Source organism: Poecile atricapillus, chromosome Z (assembly GCF_030490865.1).
Source record: "Poecile atricapillus isolate bPoeAtr1 chromosome Z, bPoeAtr1.hap1, whole genome shotgun sequence".
Lineage (NCBI taxonomy): Eukaryota > Metazoa > Chordata > Aves > Passeriformes > Paridae > Poecile > Poecile atricapillus.
Genome location: NC_081289.1, coordinates 47323231 through 47341574, shown reverse-complemented (window position 1 = coordinate 47341574; position 18344 = coordinate 47323231). Strand labels below are relative to the sequence as shown.

At 37.1% G+C, this 18344-nt stretch overlaps 1 protein-coding gene across 5 annotated transcripts in view; it reads left to right on the top strand.

Moving 5' to 3' along the window:
* Window positions 1–45: 45 nt before the first annotated feature.
* LOC131592900 (periphilin-1-like) overlaps window positions 46–18344 on the top strand; it is a 65346-nt gene continuing 47047 nt past the window's right edge. For 3 of the 5 annotated variants that reach the window (XM_058864808.1, XM_058864805.1, XM_058864804.1), the window contains exons 1-5: window positions 46–122; window positions 2770–2817; window positions 3918–4009; window positions 6685–6864; window positions 7315–7370. In XM_058864808.1, coding sequence (XP_058720791.1) covers window position 2817; window positions 3918–4009; window positions 6685–6864; window positions 7315–7370 — 329 coding nt within the window. In that variant the 5' untranslated portion in view covers window positions 46–122; window positions 2770–2816. The remainder of the gene's footprint in view (window positions 123–2769; window positions 2818–3917; window positions 4010–6684; window positions 6865–7314; window positions 7371–18344) is intronic. The other 2 variants (XM_058864806.1, XM_058864807.1) reach the window with 1 other exon arrangement.

Below are 18344 nucleotides of genomic sequence, written 5' to 3'. Positions count from 1 at the left end.
ATGGGCGGCGGCCCGGGGATGGCGGGCGGGGGCTTCCGCCGACGGCTCGGGCGCGCCGGAAGCGGCGGAGGTGCGGGGCGGCCGCGGAGCTGCGACGCCGCGGGAGTGAGAGGCGAAGGCGGGTGAGTGGCGGGGCCGAGCCGAGCCGGGGGCAGGCCGCCTTCCTCCGCGGAACCGGCGGGGCCTGGGCCGCGGCCGGAGCCGATCTTCTGGCCCGCGGCGGGGCGCGCTGGGCTCTTTGCGGGGCTCCCCGGACCGCCTTCCTGCCCCCTGTGCGACCACGTGCTCGGGGGTCGCGGAGCGCCCGGCCTGGGAAGCGGCACCCTCGAGGATTGGCTTGGGGAGCGCGTCCTTCCCTGCGGAGGGGCAGCCCGAGGGGAGCCGGGAGCCCTGGGGAGCCCACGAGATGGGTGAATTTCACTGGCGGGACAGGATCGGAGGGAAGGACGGCCTCCTCTGGCAGGGGGCTGCTGGGTTAGCACCCGAGATGGCTTGTAAGCCTTATCGTTTAATCCTCTGCAAAACCCATATGGGACAGAAGACTCTCATACTCAGTTTAATTTGTATATTTGTCGTGAAGGGGAAGATCGTCCTGCTTGTGCATACATCTGAGAGTAACTTTAAACAATAATTTGTAATGGATATTTGAAAGCTATATAAATCCAGTTGTGCAGTCAGTTGACTTTTGTGATAGTGCATCTCTACCTTTTTCCAGTCAAAATACTGGTCTTAATTCTTTCTCATTTCATTGACGTCCAATACTGATAAAAAAAAGGGACTGTTTTTATCAGCCTTGCTACCTGATGATACAATGGGGTGTGTATATGAGTGTTGGCGCCTACTGCCAGTGAAGTGTGTTGGGATCTTGGAGGTGGTTTGACTGATAAAGCAGCATGAGGTGTAAGTTTGTCCTCAGCTTCAGTAGCACTTATCTGAGATGGGTTGTTTTTTGAACATTGTGTTAACAGTTTCAATAACTTCTGCAGGCAAAAGGACAGAGTCACTACTGTATTTGTGAAAATAGAAAAGAAAGCAGCCCCCTTGAAAACCTTATCTGAATACAGCTGGTATTTTGCTATTTGTCTAAAAAACTGAGGGTTGCCATCAAGTATCTAAATCTCTGTTTGTGTGAGAGGTAGGTGGGCTGTGGATGAGCAGGGGAGTAGTGGGGGCTGTGGCAGTTCACGGGTGCTTCCCAGCTCTGGGCAAGTATGGACAGAAGGAATGGTCCACCTTGGGGCAAGGGCTGGCCATGAGGGACCAGCATTGAAGTGTTTCCAAGCAGAGCACGTGATGCCTTTTCAGCACAATGATTTTGTCTTGCCTAGCTAATTCTGTCCCTCCCGATACATAAAAACACAGAAATGTTCAAGTACTGTTCTGGGCACAAAGAAAAGAGAATGGAGAGGACAGTGTAAGAGCGGATAGAGCATCCTCCTGGTAACGAGGGAAGGAGGGCTTGGCCTAAGAGCTGTTGTCCTGGTTTAGGGCAAATTTGGGAGAAAACCTCCGAATGGGGTACCTTCAGAAAGCACATTCAAGCTGCCCCTCCCGCAGCTCATTCGGCAAAGATTTCCGTGGAGAAAAGTGGAAAAAACTGTTCATGTAACAGAAACTGAATAATATTAAACAATAAAATCTTTCACTGTTTGAAAAGATGGCAAATCCAGTAAAATCCTTTTGGTGGGGTGTAGCTTGGCTCACTTGGTCTCTTACTAGTCCCTCCAGCACTGGAAAGTGCTGAGGCCCAGGCCCTGGTGGGCCATAGGTGTGAGCTCCCAGCGTTTTTCTGGGTTTTCAGTCCAGAGCGGGTTTGAACAGATCCAAGAAAAAAGGAAAAAAAAAAACAGTCTGGCAGACTTCTCTGCCTCAGCTAGCTAAATAACTAAAAGGAGAGCTCTCTCTTGCTGTCTGTCTGTACTGCAGACAGCACAGTCCAGAGCAGCATGCAGGGGAGTGAATGCTGTTTCTGAACACAAACTGCGGCTTCTTCTTTCCCCCCTTCTTTCTCGGAACCAGTCCTAAAGGTGCTAAAGGTGCAGAAATTAATATGTAACATAAATAGAACAGGTGATTTGGGATTTAAGCACCATAAAGTCACCCCAGGACAGCTGTTCATGCACATATAGCCCTGGTGTGCATTTTTAAGGCTCCAGAAAAAGTCAGTGAAGTACAAAATAAAGAGAAGTTGAGGCAGTTACTGTGAAAGTGCTAGGCAGGTGCTTCTGATGATGCACCTGACCATCCAATGCAGCAATATGAGCAGTGGTTTCAGAAATAATAACTCTTACATGGAGCTAACTGGAGATGGCCGGGGCACTTTTGTCCTTACCAAAACTAGGATCAGCTGGTTGGTTTAGTCAGCTTTTGATTTATAATCTGTAGCTACATCAGACTAGTTCTGTGTCTTGGCTGTAGAACAAACTTAAGGTCAAGTCTGTTATAAAATGGGACTATATTTTAGGAAGATAATCTGGTTCATTTGAAGTCAAAGTCTCTGAACATAGACGTATCCTGTAGTGGATGGATGAAAGAGCTTCTTTATCAGGACTCACTCTCTTTTTCCAAAAGACAAGCCTTTGTTAAATTAAGCTTTTCATTAACCTTTATCAAGTGCAACTGAATCTTACTTTCTTTACAAAGACAGATTATAGGGTACAGGCGGTTAAAACATGTAGATTTTACTTGTCTGGTTTACTTAACAGAAAAAAATTGTACTAATGATAAATATATTTGTATTTTTTAATAACCTCGGGGTTTTTTTTGTAGATAAGTGAATGGAACTTCAGAAGGGGAGCTGCTAAAAGTGACAGAAAAGTAAGTATGTGTTTGTTATGTTTTGCAAAAGTGTATATCAGAATTAGTTCTACCTCTGTTTACAATTAGTAAACCCTCTCATTATGTTGATTCTTAACATCTATATTAATAAATAATTTTATATAGCTTCAAAAGTCTATAGGTGTTTTTCCTTTGTGCAAGTAGGTAACATTACATCTTTCTCCTTCTGAATACGGCCTGCTGTTACTTTTCCATATTAACTGTCTTTAACAGATAGAGTTACTGTTTGAGGGGAAGGTTTGAAAAACATAATTCTGGCAGTTGCATACCTATTTTCAGTGTTGTATAGTAGATGATTTGTCACCTTTATAATCAACAGAAAGGTTTGAACTCCTCAAGTCTGTGTTGTCTAGCACAGCATGACTAGAATCTCTTAGGGCGATAGTTTTTTCCACCTGTCTTTAATGACTAACTCAGCTTTGAAAGTCACTTTCCTCTGGAAAGAGGTATTTCTTCTTTGTGCTGGCTCCCTATTTAAAACAGGAAGTAACTGCATGTGAAGAATGTATTGTATCCATATAATCAAAATGTGGGGCTTTGTACTAAGAAATGATGGTCTGCATTTAGATCTCTTTCTAGATGGTTAAATTGATGAAATAATTCAAAGTTATTATATGTTATTAAAAAGTAGAAATTATTTAATCTTATAAATAGACATTGAATTACTTCTTCTAAAGTTCCAGTGTTTTTAGCAGAACAGTATTAAAATTGCTGTAAGGCATGTGTGTATGCACTTGTATGTACATCAAGTATTTGCAATATGTGTATATTTCAATAGAGCTGTTTATAATATGTCTAAGTCCTGTAATTTTACTGATTACACTGAACTAATTTCCAGTTCCATGTTCTTGCTCATGCTGTGAGTGATTTTTGCTCCAGGTACATTACATACTTTCCATAACTAGAAAGACTTATTTTAAAGGGCTAATAATAAAAAGTGTATGTACAGGGTTTGTGCATAATACATTATATTGGGAGAAATCCAACCTTTATTGGAACCTTTATTTTTCTGCACACTCTCCTTTTTCATAATTCATAATGAGTCTGGTTTTCACTAATGGTGTTTTTGTTGTCTTTAGTGGCATATCGAAGAGATGAAATGTGGTCTGAAGGGCGATATGACTATGAAAGAGTTCCAAGAGAACGTCTCCCTCCAAGGATTCATGGTGATGTAAGTGTGCAGTAAGCCTTGTATCTGTAGCATTATAACATTATACCTTTATACAATAACCTGTACCATAGGGGCTGGATTTATGTACCTGAGCAAGTTCCTAGTATACCCCAAGTTCTTTTTTTCATCCCATTCTTTCAAGTCAGCAATCTAGCACATGCAGATGCATAGGTATAATAGGCTGCCTAAGAATTAAGTCTTGGTTTCTTTTTCTTTAATTTTCAAATCTTTTGGAACTGTTTTAGAACATTTTTATTTTGGTAAACTGATTTTTTGGTGTAATTAAACACAGGATTTTTAATGACTTCTGGGGAACAAAAGGCCATACTACGTTATATTTTTCCATAGTTTTATGTTAATATTTCTTTTAAGTAACTTGAGGTGGTAAAGGAACTTCTTTCATGATTGTTCTTGTCACCAACACAATTTTTTTATGAAGGTTAAAGTATAGGAGAAGATGTTTTTAACAGGTGTTGAAAGTACATCTTTGCTAAAGTTGTGCTTTGGAGTCCTGTAAGGGAAACTCTTTACAAGAAGAGTGTCAACAGAAATCTACTTTGTAGGTACAGAGTCTTCTGTGGTGTGTCATGTATGTATGTTATGCTTGTAAAAGCAAATGCAGAAGCTCTGCTTGCTGTGCTATAGAGTAACTTCAGACTGTTTTTAGGAATTCTCCTTTCCACAGAGTTGGGTAATTTTTTTTCTCCCTTGTCTGAAGTCTCTAACAAAGAAATAAAACAGGTTGTAACTTTGTCTTTGGAGGTATTACACCGTAAATAGAATTTTAAGAACACATTTTGATATTTCTATTTACATCCTGTGTAATGTGATTTTGTCAAAATAAGATTTTATGTACCAGAGCCTCTTATCTGACTTCTCTTTTACTTACAGTGAATGTTGGAAGTAGTAGTGTGGCTGATTTAGTGTATCTTCTGGATTCCCTCAGTTAGGTTTTGATCTTGTCTCTTTGGAAGCTTACCAATGGTAGTAACTTGGTAACTAGTTACATAGACTTCTCTATTGAGTAGTTTATTAGTGTTTGGCTTATCTGTCACATTTTTAACTCTCTTTAAAGGCACTGGCAACATTTCTGCATTTTCAGCAAGCTGGAAATCAGATTGGTTTTTCACAGGGTGTTTGGCTACCTCCTTCTCCAAAATATTTATCAAGATAGGACAGGATGAAAGCCAGAATATATTTTCACAGATTTTTTTTTAAGTTGTTTGACTAACACGTTTCCAATTTAATTTAACCATTGTGTCATTGACATTTCTAAATTCCTGTAGTCTTTCAGGCTGTTCAGGGAACAATGTGTGATTAGGCATTATGAAAGTTTACAGTCTAAAAGATGTATGCACTCATTTTGATGCAAGAGTTAGCTAGATAGTTCAATGCTAGCTTTATATTACGTGTGTTTGGAGCTGGGATTGAAGGGAGTAGCAGAGTACACTCATCACAATTAGTATTATCCATCTGTACCAAAACAACACCCCCAATAGCTGGGCAAATCAAGATATAGTGTCTCTCTGCCACCCTGGAGTTCCTTCTCATACAACTCCACAGATTTAAGGTAATTGGAAGGTACTTTCTGTCCTTCTAAGCCTGTGCCATTGTATTTGTGTCCACATGTAGAAGTCTGACTTAATTTTGATTAGACAAATGAAATTTAATTGATTTGTTCAATCTGTTAATATGCTTAGCGTTTGCTGATAGGTTAGTATGTTGGAAATGAGATGTGGCAATGATACAGAATTAAGTTGTTGGTTTTTTTTAAGAGGGCAAAAGATGTGTCCTCATCTAAACTGGGTCCTAATTGTATATCAAGTATAGATTGTAGTAGAAACCAAGATACTGGTAAAGAACATAAAATTGCAAGCACTTGACACAATTATGCAAGCAGGATACTTGTCAAGCTTTCATGCAACTGTTCTTCTGTGTGTCTGTATAGTTATGTGGTGGGGATTTCCGGGTGAGCTTAAAGCATGGAGCAGTTTTATTGAAACTGCACAGCACATCTTTGTAAGACACCAAACTAAAAAAAAAAAAATAATTACATGTGAAGGATGTTCAATGAGATAAGAGTAGATCAAGCAGTGTGACTGTGTATGTAGTCTCCACTTTGCACCAATCTGGCTGTAGTCTGGCTTTGGATTGCCCTCCAGTCTGTTTGTTGGGTGGTCTCTGAAATCAGAACTAACAGGTTTTTTTGCATGACAATATTTAGCAATTTGTGAATGCAGTGTATTTTTCTGCAGAAAGTAGTGCATTAGATCATGAGTTCTTACTGTTAAAAACATAGCTTGAGTGTCTTTCCCCTCCCCACCCTGCCAAACTGCACATACTAACACCAGTCTGCATTTGTAGCTTTTAAGGCCTATTAAAAATGTTTTCCTAAAGAAAGATATAAAATACAAGATCTTTTTGTATTCCTATTTTCATTTGCTTTTTATTTACAGTTGACTTATATAAAGCTTAGTTCTAGTAAAACTGAATTTGTATCTTTTGCAGCTGTGCAATTTGTACTTAATAAACAAAGAATTTCTTTAGTTGACAAATGGTATATGACATGTTATTTAAAGGAAATAAATTAATTTTGTGTTCTAGCAAAAAGCTGTTGTTTATTCATTACAGATTTTCAGCTGTTAAAAGCAATATTTGTTTGTTTTGTGGTTTAGGGTGATTACCATAGAATAGTAAACATTGTGCCCAAGAAACCTCCACTGCTTGAGAGACCTGGGGACGGGAATTACAGTCGCTATGACGATTACGGTCACGCTGAGTACAGAGACTATGAGGAGGGTCGTAGTTTTTCCCATGCCCGAAGAAGCGGCCCTCCACACCGAGGTGTACGTAAGGTGATTATTCTCACATGTTTATGATGTCTATTTTCCCATTAAGGCTTGAATGCTAGGTAATTAAAATACTGGAAAGGTCATTATTGTTGCCCCCAGCAACCCAGCTGTTTAGAAATCAGTAATTTCAAGGTGTTGACGGTAATTTGTATTTTGAAGAGGAAATTCTTCTTTAAGTCAGAGTACGTATATGTACTTTGGAAACTTCTGTAGTTTTTTTGTTTTGTATGGCATTGCAAAGTTGCTCTCTTTAATACTGACAGAGGAAGAAAATAAAAAGTAAAGGGATACAGGGAATAAATTGAGAAGGTACTTGCTGTGGGGGTTAATATTTTTTTAGCTCATTAAATGCTTTGGTTTTGCAGTAATTAAATGCGATTTGGCGACTAACTGTACTTGACATCTGACACTGAGATACATGTCATGCAGTCGTTTTGCATGTATGTTTTGCAGGATGAATCAGGATACAGATGGGCAAGGGATGATCATCCTACAAGACCTGAATACAGGTATTTTTGATTCTAGTAGTGCCATGCATAAGCTGTGAATATTTAGGGCATTTTACTTGGTTATCAAAACAACTTGTAGAGCAGGCCAGTGAAATAACAGGGAGAAGACATCTATTAAATAAATGACAATAGTGGAAAAATAGGTCTTAGTTGTATTGAAAGAGAAATAAAAGAATTATATGACATGAAAGTCTCTATTTTAGTATTTGTTTAGTAAGGATTGGAGGCATAATGCTAACATCTTTAGGATGGTAACCTGCAAGTGTAAGTAATTTAATGCATTAGTCACACTAATGATCAGTCACTCTTCTTACATGATTTAAGAGAATTCTTTGGTCTGTTATTTGATTCTGTGGCTGCAGTACATTGGGGCTACACTATAATGATGCCTGTGCCATTTTAAAGGTTGGTGGGATAGATAATGGGATTATGAAGTTCACCACAGACTTCTGAGCTCCCTATTTTCTCAGATGAACTGATGAATATATATTTCCATCATACGTTACATTAATTTCTGTGAATCCTTTTTGCTCTGTACTTCAGGTTCCCGTTTATGAAATTTAAGGACCAGTAGTAAATCATAGGGCTGTAATATACATATGCCTGCAATGATGTTTGATATGGATTGTTTGAGTTAGCAAATAAAGTGCACAGGATAGTGTTACATTCAAAAATTTACGGACAAGGATGAAAATCACCATAAATATTTAGACAAGAATTGATTGTTACTATAGGTGCAATATTAGCAGTCTGATCTAAGAATGTCATTTGATGGTTGTGCCACATCCTGCATTTCCACTTCTCAAAATGTCTGTTATACCAGACCTGTATCTGTAGATACTGCATCGTGGTGTTAGTCATAATATCATAGAATAACTCCTTGTTACTGCTATGCATTTAAAACTGTGGTTGTACCATACAACGGAAGATCAACAGAAATAAACCAAATTAGCTATAGATGACTGGCCAGTTGGAAAAATTGCTGTTAAATTAGCAGCAAGTTAAAAAAAAAAGATTGCAAGCAGCTCAGAAAAAGCTCAGACAGGGCAAACCTGACAGTCTTACGGCGGTGCAAACTCAATATGAAGCTGTTAGTAGTAATATCCATATAGGGCCACACAGTTGCAGCAGATATCTATTCCATTAAATGGGATGATTTAGACATAACATGGATGGGTTATTCTATAACCTCACTATAAAGGAAGTTCTTCATATATCGTAAGGTCTGTGTGCAATAGACTTCTTTCAGAATTGCCTTCTTGGGGCTAGAGGCAGTAATAAAGGATTTTGAAAAGGAGTGCTTAATAAAAACTTGTGTAAAAGCTTTTCCATCTTTTCCTCTCAATTTAGAAGAATCAGAGCTGTTTAATGCTGAGGAAAAAACTAAAGGCTGAGAAGACTAAGTTAGTGTCAGGCAGCTTATTGTACACGGGACAAGAGTGGCACCCAGTGGTCAAAAAGATTGTCTTAAATGCATCCTGATTTCTTCCTTTCAAAATGTAGGGTTAAAATGTCAGCTCGTTCCGTTGAAAGCTTTATAAGAGTGTTGTGTGGTATATGATAGTCTCATCTGAGTATTTATTATGTACTTCAGACTATATAACTGTTACAGAACTACAATAATTCTATGGAAGAACTTCATAAAGATCTGTGGTTCAAATATGTTTACAATTGAATGAAATCCTATTGATTCATTATATAAATATAGTAAATAATCTTGAAATTAAAGTCCTGTCATCAGACTGCATTTTTGTAATAAGCTTAATTACGATTTTTTGCATATTGCTCACTGTCGAGCAATGTAGTAGATCTCAAGGAGGAAATCAAGGTGCATTTCATGGTATATGTTGTCTCCTGTGGTGAAAATGCTAATTACTTTCTATTTCAAAGACCTTTACTCCACAAAACATGGTATTAAGAAGTTATTTTATGCAAAATGCCTTCTCTTTGGATATGCTTAAAATTGTTTTAGGTAAGTTCTTTGGAGTACATACAGCTTTTTTTCTTTGAGGAAGTAGGAGGGGGGTTTAAGATTTTTTTAACCAAAAGGATTTTTTAAAAAAATTGTATGGAACATGGCTAAAGTATAGTGAGAAGCTAGACGATCAGGAGACTTGTATGGTTGATGGGTTTTCATAGTTAGTACAGTGAGTATAAATTCTTAAAAATAATAACTCATTTATTGACAGAAATAATGGCTTTCTTGACTTTTTTAAAAAATCATAATCAGCAGCTAAAAATGTGCTGTAAGAAGTTGTCAATATGATGTCAGCATTTCCTTTTGGGTGTTCATCATTTACATTTTCCAGTTTTGGTTTTCAAGAACTTACCACTCAGAAAGTACTTTCTGATCTCTTACTCTTTGCATTTTTCTTCCCCCTATTTGGATTTAAAGTGCTCAAAAACATTACTTGAGATTCTTCTGAAATAAAATGCTGCTTATCTGCAATATCAAATGTCCTTAAGTGAGTCCTGTGTGCAGATTTGGGCACCACAATATGAGAAAAATATTAATCTTATTATGAAGTGCTCAAAGGAGGGCAACAAAGATGGTGAAGGGCCTTGCAAAGAAGCAATATGTGGAGCAGCTGAGGTCACTTGGTCTGTTCAGCCTGAATGCAGGAGGGGCCTCATTGTAGTCTGCAACTTCCTTGTGAGAGGAAGAGGAGGGGCAGGCACTGATCTCTGCTCTGTGGTTACCAGTGGCAGGACCTGAAGCTGATTCAGGGTAGGTTTAGGTTGGATATCAGGAAAAGGTTTCTCACCCAGAGGGTGGTTGGGCACTGGAACAGGCTCCCTGGGGAAGCGGTCACACCATCAGCCTGACAGAGCTCAGGAAGTGCTTGGACAATGCTCTCAGGCACTGGTGTGACTCTTGGGGATGTCCTGTGCAGGGCCAGGAGCTGGACTTCAGTGATCCTTGTGGGTCCCTTCCAACTCCTTATCTTCTGTCATTCTGTAATTGTCTTAAACTTTGCTGTTGAAGAAACCAGCAGTTAGGGATATTTTGTATTTTTTTTCCTATTGTTTCTTTGGTGGTATTTTGTTGGGTTTTTTTTAAGCTTCTTGCCTTTTTCTTAAAAATAGGACATGCTTGCGTAGAATTTGTAGAGCTGTGGCTTCAGCTGTGATGTGTCTGATGACCAGCAGCAGCTCTCCATGAGTTACAAGAGGATTGCTTATGTTCTAGCACTTGGATTACAATCTTTTTGGGGTTTTTTTTTGCCTTCCTCCATATAGGGTTATGCTCCAGTTTCCAAGCAGCTGTCGTTTACATGGTAGACATTCTCATGTCTAGTGCTGGGTGGAGCATTACTATTCCTTCTGCTATTTTCTGGACCACATGCTTTTTGAGAGCTGTTAGCCCTGTTTTATATTATGTTTAGTGAACAGCTGGCATCCTGACCATGACTTTTTTATGGCAAAGATATATATTTTATGTATAAAAATAAAGTATATCAGAGGATGTGCATGGCATAGATTTCAAAATTAATTCTTTCTCTCCTGTTGTCACCTAAGTAATTCTGAACTCTAGAAACCAATGTGAATTTTGTTTTAACTTGATTTGAGGTGCCTTTTGGTTCATGTGTAGTTGGCAGATGTGAAGAATTGTACATCATAGTTCGGAGAAAATTTTCTGAAAATTAAGGCAGTTTTAATGTCTTAAAATGGTTGCTGATGCTATGAGAATTGTGAGACTTAGCAATTGAAAAGAGTAGATATCAAGAGTAGACAAGATGTGACTTCTTTGTACATTTATCTTGTACTGATGTTGATTGTTTCTGGAGCTGTGTTACTACTTGTCTTCAGCAATATATTATTATATTATTAATATATTATTATTTATGCAAAGCATTCATGCGTGTCAGATTTTTAAAAAAAATTCAGGGAACTATGCTATTATATGTTGAAGGATTCTAGTTTTGCAGTACTTCCCTATGGGCCTCATAGCAATGGATTTTGCATCCAAGTTCATTTTTATAAGGTCAGATGAACTTTCCAGTGTGAAATGCTTTAGAAGATTGTTAGCTGCTGTTCACTTTAGTCATGCCAAATTTTAATCCTTTTGAGTGCACAGAGCATTACTTCATTCCTTTTTTTTTACCAACCAAACTGAGTTCACAAGATGTGAAATATACGAAACTTGGCAACTTAAGATGGGTAAGACTCATCTTCAAAGAGAAATTACAAAATGACGCACTTGTAAATCCCAGCTACATATGCATTAAATTTGATCCTTAGAATTCTCTGAGGCCCAGATTTTTGTAAAACAAGGATTGCCATATTTGTAGAATTAGTAAAACATAGACTCCTGAGAAGTGCCTTACATAAGACATTTTTAATATCTCTTCTTCAACTGTATATATGAATATTTTTTCCTTGTTAATGAAGGAAATATGTTGCTACTATGTGTGTTGTTTTGTTTGTTGGTTGGGATTTTCTCCTATGATCTAAGTGAAATTAGGAGGTAGTCTTAGTAGTCCAGTCTTTAATACTAATGCATTTGTCCATAAAAACCAGATCTGCTTATTTCCTGGAGTGCGTACGAAGTACTTGGTAATAAATGGAAATATTGAAGTAATTTTGGTGCTAGAAATGAAAGAAGACTGTCTGGCAAAATATAGAAACTTAATTGTAAACAATTGTGATCAGTGAACAACTGATATTCATCAGTCAGTTCTATGTTTTGTTCTGGAAGTATTTTAAATCAATGGCTTATTGTCTTTCCTCTGAAAAATTTATATGGATGTCTGAACATTAAACTTGCAGTTACCACTTAAGTATTGTAAAGCATAATAGATTTTGAGTTTTCTAGATGCATGCAGCTTCACAGTGAGACTGTATTTACATAAGGCCATTGAGTAAATTGTTTGCAAAGTGGGGGTAGAAATCCAACAATCCTGGCTTTTTGATTTCTGCTTGAATTACCCTTCCATTTAGTGATTAACCCCTTGTAAGTGCACAAAGTGTTGACAGGATGTTGTAGAGTTGTGGTCTGAAGATTGTACATTGAGAAGAACATTCTTCTTTGGTAAGAATAGTTATTTTAAATGAAAACCTTTGATGAGTGAGTCTCCAGGTGGAAGTAAGAGGCACTGACTCTTCTCTCAATAAAGCCACATTTAATATTGAGAGTCCAGATGTGTCATAGGCCAAGGCCAAACTGATCTGTGTCTTCCTTATAGAAGATAAACTTAGCCAAAGGGATTTATGAGATGGTGCTGTAAATGCACATAAGTCTGCTGGTTTTTTGCAATATTTGACAGCTCTTAAGGGACGCCATACAAGAACCTAATTCTTTATTAAAAAATATGTGTGGACGAAAATAAATATGGCAGTCACCCAAAGAAAATGGTCTTGCTTTTGACAGAGATTGATAAGCAGAGTTGTAGTCATACTCATTAACACATGCCTTTTTCTTTTAATAAATAAATAGAATCTCTGTCAGAACATTGAACCTCTCATGTATTCATATGGCTGAGTAGCTTGTTTATTCATACACAAAATTACAGTTTCCTTATAATAGATCATTGTGGTAGATTCGTTATACCTGTCTACAACTCCAGGCAAGGACTTGTCTATTGAAATCTTTTGCTCAGAAAACCCATTGTGTTAAGCTGCTAGCTAAATTAGTTTATCTTGGCTTGTGATATTTTGGATGGTGGAGGGGGAAAATTAGAACCTTTTGGAACAAGATAATAGGTAGTACACAACTTAAAAGTTGATTCTGGTTTACACTAAATATTTAATGACTTCATATTCAGTTTGTGTTTTATGTAGCAGTCTTACTGATTCAGTAGTTGCTATGTTTTCTTGAAGAACTGTTTTCTGCTCTGCTGGCTGTAGCTCTTTTGTGCTTAGGACAACCAATTTGTTTGCAAACTGAGATTTATGTTCCACAATTTGACTGTCATTACTCAGTTACAGTTAAATATGTCTGACTGTATGCTAGCACTTTGGGTTCTGTAGTTCTGTAAGTTTTTTTTAAAATGGATTTTAAGAACTCAAATTTTCTCGTGCAGATACCATGTAGCATTTTAAAAATGCCCCATAGTGAAGACTTAGTGTAATCAAGAGCAGTTCAGAAATGTCCACTGCTACAGGTCAACTGAAAGCAAAAAAATTTCAATTTGGACGAGTCTGGTTTTATTGCTGTGATGAATCTTTCATCTATTTAACTTAAAACCAAGAGACTATGTGAACACTGCCTGTTTTCTTACTGAGAATTTTATGTCAAACTGAGTTTCTGCTGCATATGGGTCCTGTGTGCATATGTCTAGAATTATGCTGGAAACCTCATTCAAAGCAAGACTGCTGTCATTCTGCCTTTGAAATGTTTGTTACTTGGGAATGGGGAGTAAAGGAGCCCTTAGACAGGGTTTCAACTGTAGAATTTTTTTGCCCAATCCTATGATGCAAAAATATGGGGAGGATGTAGAAATCACTCTTATTTTTTCCTCTAATTTTACCTTTTTTTTTTTTTTTTTTTTTTTTAAGTTTTTGAGCTAATCATGTGGCTAAATTGGAAGGTCAATGTTACTTTCACTGGCAGCTAGTTTTAGTTACTGAGAGATTAATATTTTAAACATTTTCTTTGCATAACAACTGACTGTGATGTTTATTGAAGACTGTTTTATTTTCTTTGCAAAAATTATCCATCCAATGCTAAAAAAAAAGTTTGCTTTCAGGAAATGCTTACTGATAGTTTTGTTCCTTTTAGAGGAACTTGCAGAATTCTAATTGGTTATGTAGTTTCCATCTCAGGGTGAGAGAAAAGAGTTTAAACTATCAAATTAGCAGGATTTCCTAGTACCTGATTTTTTTTTTTTTTTTCTGCTGAGCTTGTAAATAAACAGCCTCATACAATAGAGCTGGCCTGTTATATGAAATGTGGAACAATTCTAATTCTCGGGTGTAACTTCTCTAAAAGCCCTAAGAGAAAATTGGGTGGGCTTGTTTTGGAAAGCATAATTACAGTACGTATCGCTGTTGGATTCTGTGTGTATGGTATTTCTTATACTTTGGTCCTTTTAAATGTATCAGTTACTCTGAGGCATTGGGAAAGGATAAAGACAGATATTTATAAACTTTGCAAAGAACATTTTTATATTCTTAAAAATTGTTGTTAAATAAGGAATGGCCAGGTAGTAAATTGACTTTTAAGTATTTATTTGACAAAATTACAGCAAACGCACCAAATTTGGTTAAAAAAACAAACCTCAGAAGTTTTCATCATGGCAGTTTTCAACTGCTATCATGTTTAGTTGACTTGCTTTTGATCCAAAGCTGTGTTGTGTTTTAAGGATTTGTGGCTTTTTGTGTTCCCACTGTGGTTTTTGTAAGGTTTTAAATTGTCGTATAAAATTGATGTCATCATTATATTTTTTAATGGGGGCTATTGCATGAGAACTGTTTACTATAGGTGTTGTGATATATGTTATACATACCCATACACCTATAAGGAAAAATTCAGTAGTCTGTGCAAACTCAGTTAAATTTTGTAATAACATTGATTCATTGTTTACAACTAAGTCACATCTTGGGAGAATGATGATTTCCTTCTAATAAATGTTGTTTACATAATGGTAATAAGCTGTAAAGAGCTCCTCTGTTTACAGTGTATGATAGGGTAATGTGCCTAAAGGTAAGATTATGCACTTTACATATAAAGTTTTATATTTACAAAGTTTTTTATAAAGTTTTATATTTACATTATACCTTTAACACTGTAAGATCTTGGTTAACATATCTCTTAAAGGAAGTATTTGAAAAGTGAGCTCGCTTGATCTAGTTCTATAGCTAGCACTATAGATGGTATCAAAACTAGCAGGTTAATGCTGGATTGGGAAATAATGAGACAAACTCCCATGGGTAGCACTTGATTATTCTGGAAAAGTTTCCTAACTACTTCATTGAAAAACAGCTAGCTACTGAGACAGTGGGGGAGGGAAAGAGGAGGGAGTCTCCCTTCGAGTCCAGACATCTTCTGTTAAGATGGCATCTAACTAAATCATCTCAATGAAAGTCAATGAATTGGGCTGATGAATGTAGTCATGGCTTTCTCATGTTGAGGTGTATTGTCACAGAGGACTTTGACAGGACTTCCCTTAGGAAGGTAAATTCTTTGTCATCTGTTAGGTTCCAAGGACTTGTTTGTTGTATTTTGAATATACTGAACATTCTAGATCCAATTCCCATTGGGAGAGGGTGGGGATATTAGGATACAGGAGAGGATAAGAAAAAATTTAATGTTGCTGATAGTTTAGGCATCCTTTTGTTAAGCGTTTTGCTTTAAAGAGAAAATGTTTCATGTGCTATTTCCATCTGCTCTTGGATTTAGAGTGTTATGATCTACATCTGAGGAAAAGTTCATCAATAAAACAATTCCATGGTCTCATGCTATTGGTATTATTTTTAAAAGATAGTACTATTTTTGCATGGTAACAAATTATTCCCAGTGTTAGTGTTGACATTAGTTCATGATAAGTACTTGCATAACCTGAAAGGTTCTTTCCTTTGTATATGAAGCTCTGTAGAACTTGTTTATGAGCTGATAGTAAATGCTTTTGTCTAAGTGAAACTGAATATTGGTGTCATTACACACAACAGGGTTGGGTCAGCCAGCTGTGGGAATGTCTTTCTCTTCTGAAGGCTGACTTTCAACAGTTGAATATATTAAATTGTATCTTATTTAGCCTAGTATGCCTAATTATTTTTGAAAGTGATGCTTGAGAGTGTGATTATTCATTTTGGAAGTAAAATGGAAAAAGTTTTAATGTGTTAACTTAAGGAATAATAGAATGATTTGAGTTGGAAGGTACCTTCAAAGGTCATCTAGCCAGCACCCTGCGGTTAGCAGGGACATCTTCAAGTAGATCAAGTAGCTCAGAGCCCCATCCAGCCTGACCCTGAATGTTTCTCCAGGGACAGGTTATTTACCACCTCTCTGGGCAACCTGTTTCAGCATACTCATCATAAACATTTTCTGGCAGAGCCTTTTCTTTTCCAGGCTGAACACCACTCTTACAACCTTTCCTCATAGATATGCTCCATCCCACTTGATAATTTTTGTTGCCCATGGTCCAGCTATCCATCCATGTATTTCTGGGACTTTAGAGCTAGGTGCAGCATACCAGGTGGGATCTCATCAGGGTAGAGTAGATGGGGAAACTAATTCAGGTTTGATGAGTTCCTAGACTCAGTATGTGTTCTACAATTTTTTTGTTGTTAGATGCAGTTTTTGAAGCATTTTGTACAAGCATCTAAGTAAGGCGAAAGATTATGTTAACAGAGGAGACTGAAGTATAAAGCAATGAATTACCTTCTTTAAAACCTCTTTTCAGCTACTGCTAATTTATTAATACTTACTACAACTTGTGCCTGGTAAGCAGTATTCTGTTTTAAAATTTTTCTTTGAATTTACATTTATTACTCACAGCCAGTCAGTGTTTCTAAATATGTATGTCTGTTATTTTTAGGGGAAAAAAAGGAGTATTACTTCCTTGAGGCTTACTGAATCTAACTTCAACTGCTCTAGAATTCTGTCAAGGAACCTGTTTTATTTATGGTAATTAATTAAAAGTCATGAATGAGGTAAAGAGACTGATTTTCCTACAGTAAGAGTGCATTTCCACAGCAGTTTTAACTATCTAAGCAGGTGCCATTGCAGTCCTTCCCCTCTCCCTGGTTCTGGTTCAGATGTTTGTGTATAGTTGGTTTAGTGTGCTAACCCGCCACAATGAATTAAATATTTGTCTGCCAGTTCTGTTGTCTGAGAGAAAAATATCCATACCAGCTTAGGCACAGAATGGAAATCTGGATCCAAGGAAGGTTGCAGAGTTCAGGATTGCAGCAGCACCAGTTTCAATCAGTATGAGCTGTCATGGAGCTCCAAAGTTAACTGTTACTAAATCACTGAAATAACTGAAGGCATACAAGAGTTGAAAAATTATTTTTAATAAGGAATTTACCCAGGCAGCATAGCTGCTGTTAAATATGTTCAAACAAGTGATACTTATAATACATAGGAAATCACCTGCAAAAAGAGGCAAGAGATATTAATGTTTATTATAGAAACAGTAAATTATAATTAAACCGAAGGGAAAAAGCAAATTGGAAAATAAAGAAGATAAAGCTACCTGGCTGAATAATTTTTAAGGGGAAATGTCTCCCATAACATTTTGATTTTGAGCAAACTCCTTTTGCCTTCATGCAGACAGGAAGGATTGAGATCACATAAAGTAAAATCTGATTATGTGCAATGGATTTTTTTCTTCATATATGTATAATGTCTTATATTGAGAAATCCAGAAGCAAAGGTAGTAGTGTGCTAACTTTACTGAAATTTGATATGCAGAAGTCCATACCACTATTACAACACTTTAAGGGACGTAAGCAAGTGAAACCTATTTGACCTAATTGTTTCAAATCTCACTTTAATTTGAGAATAAAAACATAGAGATCTGTAATGCATTTTTCCCATATAGAGAAAAATTGAGTGTTTTTTGATTTATAGATCTCACTAAGGGATTTGGAAACAGGAAAAAAGTAAATATAGTAAGGGTATTGTCTGTCAGTATTACTGACATAAGGTATTACTGCTTACAAACCTGTTCCACAACTTGCTCTTTCATTTTGCAGTTTTTGGATAGTGTTAGAAAGTCAAACCCAAGAGTTGATCAAATCAACATATCCTAGCACTACTTGTTGCATTCTTTTGTCAATGAACTAATTGCATTCTGCAGCACAAAGATGAAAAGATTAAGTGCTCTTCCAGCAGCTATTTCATGGTTTCTGGGGTTTTTTTTATGGAAGGATTTTAAAGATAGCTTTTGGGGAAAGAAAAGGCTTGCTGAACATAAAAGTCTAAATTCCTAAAATAAAGTGCAAAAATATTTATTTCTGGGGCTTAGCATGTGCTTGTCAACATTAAATTGTTTGGCATGTACTAAGAGTGAAGTAAAAAACAAAGTA